This window comes from Thamnophis elegans, chromosome Z (assembly GCF_009769535.1).
Source record: "Thamnophis elegans isolate rThaEle1 chromosome Z, rThaEle1.pri, whole genome shotgun sequence".
Lineage (NCBI taxonomy): Eukaryota > Metazoa > Chordata > Lepidosauria > Squamata > Colubridae > Thamnophis > Thamnophis elegans.
The window spans coordinates 75,805,396-75,822,784 of NC_045558.1; the positions used below are offsets into that span (position 1 = coordinate 75,805,396).

Genomic DNA, 17,389 nt, shown 5'->3' on the forward strand with positions numbered 1-17,389 from the left:
TGATGCTAACCCGAAGGGAAGAGCCCTGTATTGGAAATGGAGCCCGTTGTGGGAGAAACGAAGGAACCTGCAATGGGCGGGGAGGATTGGGATATGGAGGTAGGCTTCTGCCAGGTCCACTGATGCTAGATAATCTCCCTGGTCCCGGGATGGTGGAAAAATCCTGAAGAAGGTCGGGGGCATGGAGAGGAACTCCAGATAGAGGCCATTCCTGACCGTGGTCTTTACCCAGGCATCTGACGTTACATCCCACTGATCCGCAAAGAGCTCCAGGCGGTTGCCTATGGGGATGCTCGGGTTGGAGTCATTTCCCCCTTGTGGAAGGGACGACTGCACCTTCCCTCACTGGCCCTACCTATCCCTGTCCTGGTAGTAGGGCCTCTGGAACTGCCTATCAGACCTATAAGGGACATATCTCTGTTGCTGATGCTCTGGCTCCGTGGCCCTGAAGGACTGCCTGCAGTAGGAGGACGGACGACTGTCCGTCTTCTTGGTGTGGTTGGCAAGACTTTCTTCTTGTCCTTATTCTCTGACAATCGGATCTAAGGATTCGCCAAAACGATTAGTGCCCGTATATGGGGCAGCCGCCAAATTCCACTTGGACTTTTTATCCATTTGCCAGTTACATAACCATAACAACCACCTACAAATCACCGAGGTGGCTAGGGCTAGGGACAAGTATTTTACGGCATCTAGAGTGGCATCCGCAGAAAACTGCATGGCAGCAATTGTCTTTGTAATATCTTGGCAGAGTCGTTCATCCTGAACAGGAATGCGATCCTGCAACTGGCGAAGCCACATGATCGCTGATCGGTTGAAATAAGAGGCAGCTGCAGTGTATTTCATAGCCCACGCGGAGGCGTTGAAATTCTTACGCAACCTAAGTTCCGCCCACTTGTCTTCTGGTTTCAACTTATCAGCCACGTCCCCTGACACTACTGAAGAGGCATTGGCAAGGGTGGCTACTGGAGTGTCCACATTAGGCAATTGAAGTGCCTAGGAGAAGGCCTGCTCCATGTTGTAGAAGCAGCGGTTGTTGCTCCTGGGATAGGGAAAGGTGGAAGGCTGAGCCCATTGATTCTACATCACCTGTAAAAAAGGGGGAGGAGCTCCTCCTCCTTGTAGGTCACTGTATTGGAAAACATGACTAAGTTAGGGTCTCTGGGTGGAAAAATGGCAGGCTCCCCTGTCCCGACCTTAGTGGTCTTCGTAGCTTTGTGTAACAAAGTCTTAAACATTGGGGGAGGCAAAGAGATTGGGAAAAGCCGGAGGATCCGGGAGGACAGTGTCTTCATCTTCTGAAAACTCCATGTCCTGGCAAGGGTCATCCCCTAACACAGGGCCCTCACTAACCACTGAGGGAGAAGGGGGTCTCGCAGTTAGATGTCTAGGTTCAGAAGAGCTCCTGGCTTGATGGGAAACCTGGGGCATAGGCTCCCTTGAAGACTGTTGTTCCTTTAAGGAAACTGCAGTGGCAACCCCTTTTGAAATGGCTGAGGAAATAAGTCTCTTAATGCTCTCAGGGAGCAACTCCAGATCCTCAAACTCATTCTCAGAATGTCCTGGAGGAGGAAACTGCAGAGCTAGATTGTAGGGAGGGAGGAAATCACGAGATGAACCCTCTAATGGGTTCTTAACCACCTCCCTAGGCCCTGGAAGAGAGGCAGGAGGGGATGAGGAAATCTCCAGACAGGATTGCCTGAGTGCCCCAGTGGGAGAGATAGAAGGGGAAGAAGGGCTAAACCCCCTGTGAGGAGAGGCCGATTGATGAGATCCAGACCTTAAGGGATATCTGGATCTGATTGGAGAAGGGGGCTTATTGGCCTGGGCTTGTGTTCTGTCTTGGCAATCCTCTTCTCCAGGGACTTCTGACGCCGGCTTCCGTCCCTCTGGGTTGCCCTGGAGGGGCACTGGGCTGCTTTGGACTTTGCTGCTGCCCTGGTTCTGGTCCCCACCATCTCTCTCTCCTGGGCCTCGTTGAGGGCACTCCCCTGGGCTTGTGAAGTGGCCAGCCTGCTATCTGCCATTAGCGCCACTCATGTGTCCTGGTAGTTCTTGTCTGCCCAAAGTCACCAGCCGGTGCAAGGGCCTTGCGGGAATTTGTCGGGCTGCAGAGGCTGAAGCTTGCTGGCTTGACCCAACCGCGATGCAAGCCGATGACTCAGGGCTAGAAAAAATGGCCGCCACCACATGCACGCTTCCAAAATAAAAAGTTTTTATCTCCGGTCACGGCTTGAATTAGCTAGCCGCGGCTCACTGTGCTCAAGCGCGGCTTCCTGATAGTAATTGAAGCCGCCCGCAGCCCAATCGGTGCCTCTAGCTCGCAGTCCTACCCACGGAACTGTTGCAACGGAGCCTGACACCCCCACGGTTCCAGGGACTAGTCAGAGCTCTCGGAGTTCATGAGGAGAGAGCAGAACACCAATTAGCTCTCCCTCAGCTTGCTGCAAGATAGAGGACCCAGTCCCTGAAAGCTAGCAGCTCAATGTTTTAGGATTTAGAGTAGCCAATAGATCAAATCAAGAATCAAATAGCAAGAATTTACTCACTCTCTCTGGGAACCAAAAGCAGTGTTTAGATGAAAATACTGAGAGGACTGGGAGCCAACAGGGAAAGGAGGAGGTTAAAAGAGATTTCCCTTGCCCTTCTTGATGGGCTGCACCAGAAGCTGGCAATTTAGCATAGCAGACAGAGGGAAGTGATGCTTGGAACAACAAGTTTATTTCCTAGCTATTTCTTTTCTATTATTGTGATTCTTGACTTGCTTTGGATTGACACCCTGCCTTGACTTGAATCATGCCTTATGAACTCTGGAGTCTTGTACTGTGGGTTTAATTTTGCCTGGTGGGTTTATTTTGATTGGGAAACTCTCAAGTGCCTTGTAGACTCATTGGCCATTGCTCTGTGTACTAGCATTAGTCTGCTTGTGGCTGGACTGTGAAGGGAGTTGCTAGGTAATATTAATAAACCACAAAAACCACAGTTATTTGTGTGCGCATATGTGCGTACACATATTTAGACATGCTACATCTGAAAATTTTATCTCTAAGGCAAAACACTTTAGAATTCAAGACAAAGATCATTTTTTTCATAGTAAGCTCTTCAAATATGCCATTAAGTTTTCCTTTCTGTGCCATTTCAAGTGCATATGCCAAAAAAATGCTCATCTAAAGTTTAATCCATTATTGGCCATCAGAATCTAGATAATGATGATTGTTATTTAGTGAGAATCATAAATTAAACCACAGAGACATAGATAAAGTCTTCTCCATTCTCATCCTTGAAAGTAATGTCTCTAGCATTTAGTTACTGTATTTATCAGAAAGATACATTTTTCCTGTAGATTAAATGAAGGAAAATCCTACAGTCTCTGAAAATACAGTAATATAGAAAGTGAAGAATTACTTCAAGGAAAATAGATATTTCATCTCTGGCATTCTCCACTTGCAATGGATAAGCATCTACAATGGAAAGCCTGCCCATGCGGATAACAAAAATCAGAATAAGTTCTTCACTGCAAACATTCTCTAACCTGGCAAAGAGCAAGAAACTAGCAAAATAACTGAAACAGAGTGGAAATCATAAGCATACCTATTCCAATGTAAGAATCCTTGAATTCAATGAGCCTTGGATTCACAAACTGAATGCAAAAGTATCTAGAGCACAGTTATTTTTTGTAAAAAGAATGACCACTGGCTTACCTGAAGGGTCCTTTTCTGTATGCTGTGAGGAGAGTCCAAGCATGGGTTAAATTCTGCCTGACTGTCCTGGACTGAATTGAAAGTTCTTTAGCCATGGCTCCTTTTCCGGCTCCTCAGATTTTGTCAATGAAGGCACTTTTCGAAGGTGGTTCCATTGAGTTCCATTAGTTCAAGTCAAATAGATTGCATGTCAAATTCAGAAACGAAAATTACAAATCCACATCATGTAAGTTCAAATCAGATACAAATGGAAGCTGGGAGAAAGACCCTAGGGTGGGGTTGGACTCTCCTCGTATCATACAGAAAAGGACCCTTCAGGTAAGCCAATGGTCATTTTCCTGCACGCTGCTTGGAGAGTCCAAGCATGGGACATACCCAAGCTAAATGTCACTAGGGCGGGAAGAATGTTTCGGTGGTCTCTCCAGAGGCATGGACACCCTGAAGGACCCATGTCCCAAACGCTGCTTCCACTGATGCAAACTTGTCCAATTTGTAGGCTCTAACAAATTGGGATGGTGAAGCCCACATAGCCGCTCTGCAGATCTCTTCCATGAGCGCTTGGGTTGCCCAGGCTGCTGTGGACGCAGCGCTTCTTGTAGAGTGGGATGTGATGCGGCGTGGTACTTGTTTAGACTGGAACTGGTAGACAAGGGTGATGCAAGGACGCAACCATCGGCTGATGGTGGCAGAGGTGACTTTGCAACCCATGGTAGCAGGTTGAAAGGAAACTAAAAGTGATTCCGATCGTCTTAACACCGCAGTGCGCTTGATGTATTTGCAAATGGTTCGACGCACACCAAGTTTGTGCCATCTGCGCTCTGTAGGATGTCTTGGGTGAGGACAAAAGTCCAGAAGAATGACTTCCTGGCTCCAAAGAAGCCAAGAGTTGACCTTTGGGAGAAACGAAGGATCTAAGCGGAGAACGACACTGTCTGAATGTATGACACACAAGTCCTCTCTGACTGACATGGCGCCACCTCTGAAATCCTACGGGCCGAGGTGATTGCGGTCAGGAATACTTAAAAGTTATGTGCTTCAGGTCACAGGTTCAAATGGGCTCAAATGGACTCGACTAGAGCCCGGAGTAACACATTCAACTCACAGGTCGGATATCAATGAACGACCAGGGGCCGCAAGTTGGAGGCTCCCTTCAGGAAGCTGTTAACCTTGGAATGACATGCTGGGGATAGATGGTTGCTGGGAGCGAAGACAGTAGATGCCACTTGATGACGGAGCATGTTTACTGCCAACCCCTGGTCCAATCCATCTTGCAAAAAGTCCAAAATTTGCGGTATAGAGGTGAAGTTGAATTTATCTGCCTAGGTACGGATCATTTTGCGAATGCCGCCCAGGTGGCCTCATAAATTCTGGTAGTCGATGGTCGTCGTTCAGCCTGGATGGTTTGGATGACCTTGGAGTAGAGCCTGTCCCTCTCTAGGAGGTCCCTTTCAAGTGCCAGATGGCTAACTGCAACAATTGGGGCTCCGGATATGATAGAGCCCCCTGGCTGAGAGAGACCTCTCCTGGAGGAATCCTCCACGGCTTGTTGATGGAGAGGCTCACAAGGTTGGCAAACCAAGCCCATCTGGGCCAGAATGGTGCTATGAGAATTACCTCTGCCTGTTCTGTGAGAGTCTTGCGGATGACGCTGGGAAGTAGAGGCAATGGTAGAAATGCGTAGAGTAGGCCGGGTGGCCAGTGGCAAAGAAGGGTGTTGACTCCCTCTGTTCTCGGAGACTTGTACCGATTCGGTTTGCGGAAGAGTCAGAGCAGGAGAATCCCACCACCTCAGGGACTGCTGGACTTTGAGAGGAACCGGGATCGGAGGAGAGTTGCTCTTCTTGGCCCATTGGTGGGGTAGAAGGCACCATTGCAATTGTCGTGAATGTAGTCTCACCCACGGTACTATCGATAGGCAAGAGATCATCTTGCCCAGCAGTTTCAACAGCAGGACGCTGAGCGCGGTCCACGAGGTTCTCACCTGAAGGATCAGTTGTCTGAGGCTGGAGATCCGCTCTTGCGACAGAAAGACTTGGCAACTTACAGTGTCCATTATGGCACCGAGATGCAGCAACCTGGTGGTGGGAGTGGGATGGCTTTTGTCCATGTTGACGGAGAACCCGTGATCTTGCAGGGCTCTCATGGTCACCTGGAGGTCTCAGACCAGTTGCTGGTGGGACGGTGATTATATGACGATGTTGTCCAGGTATGCTTGAAGTCTCACTGGACGTGACCTCAGGGATGCTACCACGGCTGGCAGAAGTTTTGTAAAGGTCCTGGGGGCCAGAGGCCGAATGGTAGTGCTCGGTATTGATAATGCGTTTCTCCATAGTAGAATCTCAGGAACCTGCGGTGAGCCTTGCAGACAGGACGTCTATTGATGTTAGTAGATCCCCTGGCCTGATACAGCTCAAGATCGACTAAGCAAGTCTTTTGAGGTCTAATATTCCCTTCCACTCTCCAGAGTTCTTTGGGACAAGGAAAAGGATCAAGTAAAAACCTGACCCCTCTTGATCTGCTGGTACTGGTTCTATTGCCCTAATCTCCCGAAGGTGCTGAATCTCTTACTCCATTAGGGACCATTTGGCTGGGGAGAAGGGAGTGGGGAAGCAAATGAAGTGGCGGGGGAAATAAATTCTAGAGTCAGACCTAGGAGGATTGTTTGAAGTACCCACTGGCTGATATGGTCTGCTCCCATTGGTCCTAAAATAAGTGCAGGCGCCCTCTGAAAGGAGCCGTCAATTGGCTGTCACTTATAGCAAGGGAAAGGCCTAGAGCCTGATCCGCCACGAAAGGGCCGCTTAGAGAAGGATTGCTGTCTGGCCCTGTCTCAAAAGGGTTGACGGTCTTATTGACTGGTACTAGTGGATGGTTCTGAGGAACAAAAAGACTGCTTTCTAAAATAACCAGAGCCTTTGCGCTCTGTTTTCTTGGTGACGGACGGCATAACTTTCTTTTTGTCCTTGTTTTCGACTAGGACAGGGTCCAAGGACTCCCCGAAAAGCTTCCCTCCTTTAAATGTGGCAGAGGCCAACTTCCACTTGGACCTCAGGTCAGCGTTTCAGTGGCGAAGCCTCAAGAGCCACCTGGTGGTGACATTTGAGGCTAGGGCCCTGGAGGCGAACTTAGTGGAGTTGAGGGTGGCATCTGCAGTGTATTCTGCTGCCGCTAAGACTTTAATGAACTCCTGCCTCAGTTTGGTGTCACCTGTCGGAAGCTTGGCAGATATCTGTCTGAACCAGAGAAGAGATGCGTTGGACATGAAAGATGCCGAGGTGGCTGTCTTAATGGCCCAGGCAGCCGCCTGATGGGTCTTGTGACATGCCCTTTCTGATTTCTTGTCCTCTGCCTTCAAGTCCTCTAATAGGTCAAGACTGAGGAGGATGTAAGGACTTGTACTGGAGGATCCACCTGAGGTAATTTTAATAAATCCTCCAGAGAGACATCCACCATATAAACCTTTTTATCACTGCTACTAGGCGTGGCTAGACTGCCCGGTTGAACTCACTGTCGCTGTACTTCATTCAAAAATAACTTGGGAATTGGCACAATCTCCTGGGGAACAACTGGTTCCTCAAAAAGACCTTTGCTAGGGTCTGATGGGTCTATTGAGGCCATTACTCCCATACATGTGGCTGTTTTAGCTTTGCTCAAGATTTGAACAAAGCATGTTTAAACAATCCAGTAAAGGCTGGCTTATCCGTGATGGCTCCCTCGTCCCTGGAAAACTCCTGCTCTGGAAGGACCTCCTCATCTACAGCCGAATCCTCGCTGTCCAGTGAGGAATGGAGAGAGGCAGATCCCTGGGGAGCCTCTGAAGGAACAATCCCAGAGAAAGAAGACCTGGACCTGCGAGGTCGTTTGGCACATTGTTTGAGGCCCTCTGCAATGCCCTGGGATATAGCCTTGGCTATGACTTCCTGCATTTCAGGGGAGAGGGCCGACCCTTGGTCTTCTATAGGCTGCCTATGCTTAGTGGCCCGGCAGAGCAGAGGATGTTGTGGAGCTAGTGATAAAACTGGAGGAGAATCCTCTGCTTCTAATGAGCAATGAAATAAATCAGCATTATCTCCCATGGATGGTTTAGGGAAGTTAATTGACTCAGAGTAGTCATCTGATGAAAATTCCTGGCCCTCGGGCCTCCGGGGATTCTACTGCAGGAATTGGAGAACTAGCCACCGGTTGTTGCTGGGCTTGTTCAGATTGTTTCTCTGGTGCTTTTTTGGCGCCTGGGGGCAACTTGGTCTTGAGGCTTTGTTCCTTTCTTTTCCCCAACCTGGCTCTGTCTGCTGAGCAGCTCTGAAGCTGCTTTGCTAGCCTGTCTGGTAAGGCTCCTGCTGCTAGAGGGCCCTGGCTGCATTGCCTCTTGATTAGTGTTATCTGCCATTATGCTGTGAGTAAGGGTAATCTGGGCACCACTCACCACCTGGAACACAGCTGGGGATGTGAGGGTAGCTGCAGCTGCTGATTCAGAGTCGTGAAGATTGATGGCTAAAATGAGTAATTAAGCCGGTGCTGCCACAAGGAAACCTCTGGGGCGAGATCCAACCTTCCAGCGCCTGCAGGGTTAACAGCTAGAGGGAGGTCTAAGGCAAGGACCAACACCTCGCTGTTATTGATCAATTAACAATCAGTGGGGTGGGGAGCGACTGACCGCCGGATTGCTGGACAGAACAAGTTGCGCTGCCATCACTCTCCAATGTTGACTCACTAATGGAAAGGAAAAACATGGCAAAACTGCAAACCAAATGGCTGCCAGAAGTTTTTCCCTTAATCAAAATGGCCACTGCAATGACTAACTGCTGGAAAAATGGTGCCAAAATTCAAATCTACAAAGTGATGGCGTGAACGGCTGGGTCCTCGCACCACTGCCAAATGTTCAAGTATATCGCAAGTGGCTGGGCCCTCTCACCGCTGACTGCTGTGCGAAGATAAAGGGCAATCATGGTGGCTCCCAAGCCGGCTCGCATCGCCCAGCAATTTAAAGGGATTGTGCGCGCCCGGAGAAGCCTGGGACAAGCGCCGGCAACAAATAGCAGCAATAGACTCAAATACAAGAACTGAAAGGCTTATTTCTTTGCAGGATGAAGAAGAATTTGGTTGGAAAATCCAAATTAAGGTTAAATATCTGTTGATAGTCTGGAACCACTTAAAACATGTCCTTGGGCTGGGCTGAACTGAAAAAAATCTGAGGAGCCGGAAGAGGAGGCGTGGCTAAAGAGCTTTCAATTCAGTCCAGGGCAGTCAGGCAGAATTTAACCCATGCTTGGATCTCCAAGCAGGGTACAGGAAAAGGAGCTTAGTTTTTTCTTCTCTATTTTATATGGTGGATAATTTCAAAAATGGAGTGCTGTTAATTTTAATCAAAAAGCTATGAAATATGCTAATATTCATTTAAGTTCTAGCATTGAACACACCATTTTGGATTATGGCCAGCGCTTATATGTAAATGCATATTCACAAAACTGTCACATGCCACATTCGTTAGAGAATAAACGATCTCTAGGCTCTTTTTTTAAAGAATTAACTTTAATTGACAAGATAGACCAGCCATGCAATGTTCAAGATTTTTAAGTTTATTTTTTATGACCTTTCTTTGATTCTTTGAGGATGGGGACCTCCTTAAATGCAGTGTCATCTTATTGTGTCAAATGCAGTAAATTATATGTTTGTGAGAGAAACATGGGAAGGGGAGGGGAGGGGAGGTCAATGAATACTGTAAATATTCCAGTTACCTAAAACATAGGAAGTTGAATAATTTGTGTTAAACTGAATTAAACACAGATAATTGTGTTATCACTTCTACAAAATAAAATAGCAGCAATAGACCAACAACTTGGAAAATAAAACAAATTGTTTTAAATGATTTTCAGTTGAAACACTAGAATCATCAGCTCACAATATCTACTCATTTAACTCCAATTGAACTTAATAGAAAAAAGAAATCTAACCATTCTGAAGAAAAATTAGTGCAATTAAAAGTTTTAAATAAAAGCAATATTTTGGCAAGAGAAGGAAAAAGACAAGCAAGAATAAAAACCCTCCTATTTTTTTAAAAAAGCCTTGAAAGAACTGGTGTTTAAGATTAAAAATAAATACAGACACATTTCCTAAAATTTTGACAGGCTAGAGTGGCAGATTCCTCTTCCTATTTCTTTTCCTTTATATTTCTTTGCATTCTGAAAAATGGATCAAAATTCAGAGGCAGAAAATTTAATAATCCAAAACATCCTGGCTGGACTTCAAAATATTGCAGAAGGACTTAAGAGATTTGACAAGAAATGGGACAGTTTATGGGGTGCTACAGTTAAATAGGAGGGGGTTGGAGCCCCAGAGATTAAAGAAGAGAATGGAAATATAGAAAATAAAGATAAGATGTCAGATGAATCTATCAATGGACTAAATACGAGCGAAAGTGAAAAGAAGGGAAGCTGGAAAAGTGTTTTTGACAACTTGGAGCCTTTCTTTCAACTTCAAGATGCAGGAGGGAAAAAAGAGTGAAAAAGATGGAACTAAGAAGACACATATATCCAGAAACAAGTTTGATAACCAAAATTAAGCCTACGTTAATAACAATTAAAGAGCGACGAAATTACATGAGAGATCCTTCAAGCTACAGAGTGCGGCGAGAAATGATAAATTCTGAAAAGATTCTAATAAGAGAGATAACACAGCTGCTGGCGAGAAAGATTTATTTTGCTACTGGAAGGACACTGGTTGATTATGCCAATTGATGATAAAAATTAGTTAATTTTTGATGGTTAATAAGTAGGGATTTTAGTATTTTGTAGACTCTTATAGATTATTATTGAATGTTTAGTCGCTAACATGTAATATATCATGATATTAACAATGAAAGGATAACCTTAATTAGGATAAATAACCAGGCCACAAATTGCAACTGAGATCTGGTGGAATGATAAATTTGTGCTTTAGACCTTGTTATGAAGCTATAAATAATTTGGATTAGAATAAGAGGTGATGTGACGTAAATAGCAAACAACTGTTTTTTTTTTCTTTCCTTCTCTGTCTTTCTCTAATTACAATAATAAAAGGGAATGTTAATGCTCATCTTGGAGATTTTCAATTAGAAATTTTAATTTGGAGTGGAAATGGCAAACAATTGGTTCCCCCCCCCCCCTGTCTTTCAACTATAAAAACAAAAGGGAAGGTTAACATATATTTTGGTGATTATTAATTAGAAATGTCAATATTTTTTTCTTTTTTCTTTAGATTGTCTTAGATTTTAAATGGTCATTTCGTTAACACATATTAATAGATTGTTGTTTAGAGATTGTTGCTTTTTGCATTTGTGGAGAGAAGAGGAGAGAAAAATGTAAATAACCCTTAGTTAACTATAATAATAACAAAGATATGTTAGAGAGAGGAAATATAAGATGTCCTACTAATTGACTTTTTTATTTTATTTTTTATATATGTTATAAGGATATAGAGATATGGCATATTGACTGCAACTGGGGGAAGGGAAAAAAATGCCAGCAGGTGGCTGTGTTTTTGAAATCTTAACTAAATGAAATTGTGGTATGTAAAATATGTAAATTTTTAACATGTACAATTTAGACTGAATGGAATATATGTGATTGTGGACAGAACGCACGAAATGTACTTGTGACCAATGGATACGCTATCTACAAGATGTAATGACAGATGATGTTTGTGTGTGTGTGTTTGTTTGTTTGTAATAAAACTAATAAAAAAAAATTTTTATAAAAAAATTATATAAAAAGAGTTTTAAATAAAAGCTTTAATTTTGATAGACTGAATCATTCAATCATTCAAACCGCCCGAGTGTTGACTGTTGAATGCAAGTTGTGTTTTATTATTTTATTCTGTTCACATATTGTTTGTCTTTTGGTATTGCACCCCCTTCCCTGTGATTGTAAGCCGCCCTGAGTCCCCTCAGGGAAAAGGGTGGCCTATAAATCCTAATAAAATGTCTAAAAAAAATGTCTAAAAATCATTTCAATGGACTTCCTATGCTTAGTCACAAAGTAATTCTTCAATTTTAGAGTCACAGCATAGTCTAGAAGCAACTGAAAATAAGCTGCTATTGGCACAGTACAGTGGATACAATGCAGTATTGCAGGCTAATTCTGCTGACTACCAGCTGTTCAGTAGTTCGATTCTCATTGGCTCAAGATTGACTCACTGTTCCATCCTTTGAAGGTCTACTTAATTTCCACAATGGATGAATGCAGTGGTGGGTTTCAAATAATTTTAACAACCGATTCTCTGCCGTAATCACCAGCTGGGTGGGCATGGCTGGATGGGCATGTAACTGGGTGGGTGTGGGCAACTCGACGTCACTCATGTTGAGGGGTATCTTGCCTCGCCCAGTCTCTCCTTGCCCCTCTCCTCCAGCCACTCCTCATCTCACCGCCCAGTCTTCTTAGGGTCCCAACAGAAAGCAGTTGTTGGAGCTAAGCAGCCATCACGAGAAAGATTTGGCAAACATCTGGCACAATTCAAATTGGATCTAGCCAAAAAGGAGGCTCAGCACAAACACCTCACTGATGACTATAAGCATAGACTTTCCAAGCAAAGGGATGACCTGCAGGAATGCACGGCCAGGTCCTGGCGCCTGGAGGCCTAGCGGGGATGAGATGCTCAGCCAGTTCAAAGCCATTATGCAGTCCCACTGGAATTAAGCCCTTCGGCTCTTCACCACCAGAGGCACTTCCCTCCAGCCTTCGCCCAAAGACCCAAGTTAGGAGGCTGAAGCAGACCCAATTTCAAGTCAGCATTTCTGGTCGCAAGAAGTCCCATGCTCTTAGGAAGAGACACCTGGACTCCCGGTAATGGGATGAGATTCTTTTGGCACTTAGCTTGGTCACCTGTTTAGTAGTTTTGCCTATGCGGCTGTCACTTGCTTTGAGAGGGGTGGAGCAGGGCAATTAGAGGAGTGTCAAGATGCTGAAATTGCCTCAGTCTGGCCAGACATAAAAGTGCAAGAAGGCAACTCTCCTTGGTGCAGCATGAGAAAGGAGGGGAAGCAGGCTGTCGGTAGTCTCTTACTCTCACCCAAAGTATGAGTAAAGCAGCCCAGCAAGGAGAGTTGGGAAGAAATGCAGCAGTTGGTACAATGGTAGCATTCTTGCTTATACATCATTAAGACAAATGTAGATTTTCCAAGTTAAAATTTAGTGCCTATTTATCCTTCTGAAATGATCACGATATAGTTTGTAGCCATACTCTACTCTACTCTACCTTACTCTACTAAAGTATGACTCAGTGATGCATTATCTTGTTTTAAAATAGTGTAAAATCATACCACTAGCAATCAAAACATTACACTAAATTCTAAAATACTATACACAGAATATGTATATATACATGAATAACTAAATAAGTAAGGAGTAGGTACTATACCAGTGGGAAGTAGACATTCCAATGGAGTACACACCCGTTCCATAGCAGATTGCTGTTGGGCTTTTAAAACTAAAATGAAATCAAAATAAATAAGTTAAAATTCATTAAACCTAGTTATTAATGCAACATTTAACTATATTTAAATCATGCCCAGAGCATAATATTTGTATAAAAGATTAGTTCTGAGATAGCCACAAAAAAAATCTATTTCTAGAAAACCACAGACTGTTACATACAGCAGGTAGCAGAAAGCATATTCCAAATTGAGATTAATGTGCAAGTATGTTAGACATCAAATGGATGGATAGATAGTACAATTTACAATTCAACAGCTTTGTAAATCTTGTGTTCTAGATAAGCAGGAAAATTGTAACATAAAGGACCCAAATTTGACTTCAATTTTTAACTGGCAAATATTGATTGTTGTAGAAGTTGTTCCCTGAAGTCAAAACTAAATAATGTATTTATTTAAAATGTATAGATCCACCTTTCTCATTCTTTATAATTATTAGTGTAGAAAGAATAAATATAGTTCAATAACCAAAACTCTAGGAGAATCAAATAAAGGAGGCTGGCAATAAGAACGTGTGCATATCAAGCAAAAAAAAAATGGGGAGAGGGGAACGGAGAAGAGAGCAGCAAGGTGATATTCAGTTAACATGAAAGTTTATTTGCTCACTGCCTCTTGTTCCTTTTTTAAAGATTTCTTTTATTCCGCCTTTATTATTTTTATACATAACGCAAGATAGCGACATATCTAATTTTCGTCCTTTTTCTTATTTTCCCACAACTAGATGAGTTAAGCTTAGAGTAACTAGCCCAAAGTCACTCACTGGCTTTTATATTTCAGTCAGAATTAGAATTCACAATCTCTTGGTTTCTGGCCTGGGACGTTAACCATTAAATCAAATGGATAGTATAATTGCCTCTTTAAAACATTTAATACTTAACACCTATAAAAGTTTTAAATTTTCCAAAGAATTTAAGGATTTTAAGAAAACCAAGAAGGAAGCTAAAGAAGAAGGAGAAAGTCCTATCATTAGTTTGCATATATTGACAAAAGGAAAAATAATTATGGTATCTGTCTTGGACTCCAACCAATACCTACATCAGCCAAGCAGATAAAAGTTGACACATGTTTATTATTGAAAGACTCTAAGACAGCTGGAGTGGAGAAGTAAATGAGAAATCTGTAAGTAAAACTGATAAAAAAAATCCTCCTACTCTACTTACTCTATCTATACCACAAATAGATATGATCCTCAACTTGGGAAACACCAATTACTGAAGTTTTCCTTTTCTCTGCATGAGGAGTCACAGCACCATGATTCCCTGCACCATTTAGCTTCTTATGCTGCTGGGATTGAAATAACTGCTGCCTCTTCAATAAATCTTTCTTCTTTGAGGGGCAAGCAGAAACACAAAATGCACAAATCTTGCTGCCAGGCAATGCTTACTGACTGCACAAACAGTAATTTTTGAATTTCTATCCATACATAAAAGTGTGGATCTTTTAACAATAGCATCTGAATTGTTCGTGCAAAGGAAGGAGCAGTCTACAGATGACATCTTCAAAACAGTTAACAGTATGGAGAATTATCAATCTGTGGCATGATGAACCCCCCCACCCCTGCCTCCAAAGGATCAAAATCATATAGGAATAGCTGCATACTTCAAACAAATGAGGCTGCCTTACTGATCACACTGGTTACCAGAAAAGCTGTTGTTCACTCTCTTAGTCATATTCTTCAGTGCCAACATCATATGCTCAATGTGCATGCTATTGAATGACTTCCAAGCATGGCAGATTACAAAATAATTATGTTGATCACCTCGCAATCCTTTAAATGTCCTCCAAAATGAAATCTTTCCAGAGCTCTTCCCAAATACATCAATTGAAAGTGTTTCATGATGAGAAAAGGAGTCAATTTCTCAGAAATTATCAGGTTGGATTTATGCTGCCTCTTATTATGGGCATTTTGTCAAATGATGACAAAATAACTCGATCATGGTGCTTGATAAGACAACTTACAAAAAAACACAGAAATAACATGAAATCAGGGTTGTAATCTTAGAACCAGGCTTAATTAACTCTTGAAATCTTAGGACCAGACTTAATTACTTCTTTTGCAATTCTACCAAACTGGGAATAGGAAGAAATATTGAAAGGACATAATGAACTTAAACAATCCCTAAACCATGATTGAGCTGGTGTATCTGGACTTCCTATCTGATGGCTGCCATATTAAGAATTGCCATATACCTTCATACCCCTGTAAATTGACAATTCTACAAAGTCAGGAAAATATGAAATGTCACAGCAAACATGCAAGTCTAACTACTTAAAACCAAATTGACTCCTCAATAAGCTATCATTCTTATCCAATGATCTGATTCATCTTAATTTACTTGACAATTCAGCTAAGCAGAATTAATTGTAATTGTAATTTAATAAATTTATATGCCGCCCAATCCCGTAGGACTCTGGGCGACTTACAAAAACAAGACTAAAAAGATAAAAAGTTAAAAATAGGGAGAGAGGAAAACAAATTTAAAAGCAACGCACCATACATTCAATCTTTGTGGGCCGGACCTCATTCATGAGGTCAACAGCTCCAGGCCTGCCGGAATAGCCAGGTTTTCGTGGCTTTTCGGAAGGCCGAGAGAGTGGGAAGGGTCCGGATCTCTGCGGGTAGATCGTTCCACAGGGCCAGAGCAGCTACAGAGAAGGCTCTCCCCCGAGGGGTCGCCAGCCGGCATTGTCCAGTCGACGGCACCCGGAGAAGGCCCAACCTGTGAGATCTTATCGGCCGTTGGGAGGTATGTGGCAGGAGGTGGTCTCGCAGATATCCAGGTCCTATGCCATGTAGGGCTTTAAAGGTGATGACCAGCACCTTGAAGTGCGTTCGGAAACCGATAGGAAGCCAGTGCAGCTCGCGGAGGATAGGTGTGACATGGGTGTATCTAGGTACACCCAATATCGCTCGCGCGGCTGCATTCTGGACCAACTGTAGTCTTTGAACACTTTTCAGGGACAGCCCCATGTAGAGCGCATTACAGTAATCAAGCCTTGAGGTGATGAGGGCATGAGTGAGCATTCGAAGTGCCTCCCGGTCCAGGTAGGGCCACAACTGGTGCACCAGGCGAACCTGGGCAAAAGCCCCCCTGGTCACAGCCGACAGATGATGTTCTAACGTCAGCTGCGAATCCAGGAGGACACCCAAGTTGCGGACCCTCTCTGAGGGGTGTACAATTTCATCCCCCAGGCTAAGGGATGGAATATCTGGACTATCCTTGGGAGGCAATATCAATACCCACTCGGTCTTGTCTGGATTGAGTGCAAGCTTATTCGCTCCCATCCAGACCCTGACAGCCTCCAGGCACTGGCACATCACTTCCCCCACTTAAAAAGCCCATTATATCACATCCCCACATCCTGTATCCAAGGACTTCAATCCATAGTTCCATCTGATATTGTAGCAACTAACGCAAGATCAAGAATGTCATCTACTGATAAATGTATCAGAACCTCCAGAAACCTACTTACTTATGCATATAATACCTTAGACAACAAATGGATCATCATGAATAATAATATTTAGCAGAAATTCTGGATCATCCAAGAAAAGGTCCCAGCCATTGAGGCTTTCTCATAGCAGTCAGAATGACATTAAGCCCCACAGTATCTTCTTTCCCTTGTGTCTTGCAACATCACTTTGGCCTAATAATTGATTCTGATTTCATAATTTTTTTAACATAGATAGGACATAGTATTCCTACAAAAAACTTTGGTAAAGAAAAGAACAATAATCATAGATACAACTAATACCTACTAAGGGACAAGTATAAGTCCTATAGTATATATCATCACTGCATCAAAAACATGACTGATTTAAGTTCATTCCAATGACAATCAGCAGCCTAGAAAGTGAATACTTTCCAATAATTTTACTAAGCCAAATTTAGAAGCAGATTTAAAACAGAGCATTGCAAGCAGCAAACTAATCAAAGGAAATGCTTAAGACCCATTGCATGGCAATGATATATTTGGGAACTATCTTCTAAATATATCCAAATGCTGGCTTTCATTTGAAGTTGTTTTATAATTTTTCCACCATTTGTCACCACTCTGTAAATCATCTTTGTCAGAAATATTTTAAATCTTGTCTTAGAACCTCTCTTAGAGGTTCCACATTTTTGAAGGGTCAAAATACTAACCCTCTTGATTTTAGACACTATTTTAAATTAGTTGGTATGGGAAATCCATTCCTCACAATACACTTCCTCTTTTTTCAGGG

At 43.3% G+C, this 17,389-nt stretch overlaps 1 protein-coding gene across 4 annotated transcripts in view; it reads right to left on the reverse strand.

Moving 5' to 3' along the window:
• The window catches only part of TPK1 (thiamin pyrophosphokinase 1), a 392,033-nt gene that overhangs the window by 366,154 nt on the left and 8,490 nt on the right, over positions 1 to 17,389 (reverse strand). For all 4 annotated transcript variants that reach the window (XM_032234581.1, XM_032234582.1, XM_032234579.1 and 1 more), the window contains one exon: positions 13,092 to 13,160. In XM_032234581.1, coding sequence (XP_032090472.1) covers positions 13,092 to 13,134 — 43 coding nt within the window. In that variant the 5' untranslated portion in view covers positions 13,135 to 13,160. The remainder of the gene's footprint in view (positions 1 to 13,091; positions 13,161 to 17,389) is intronic.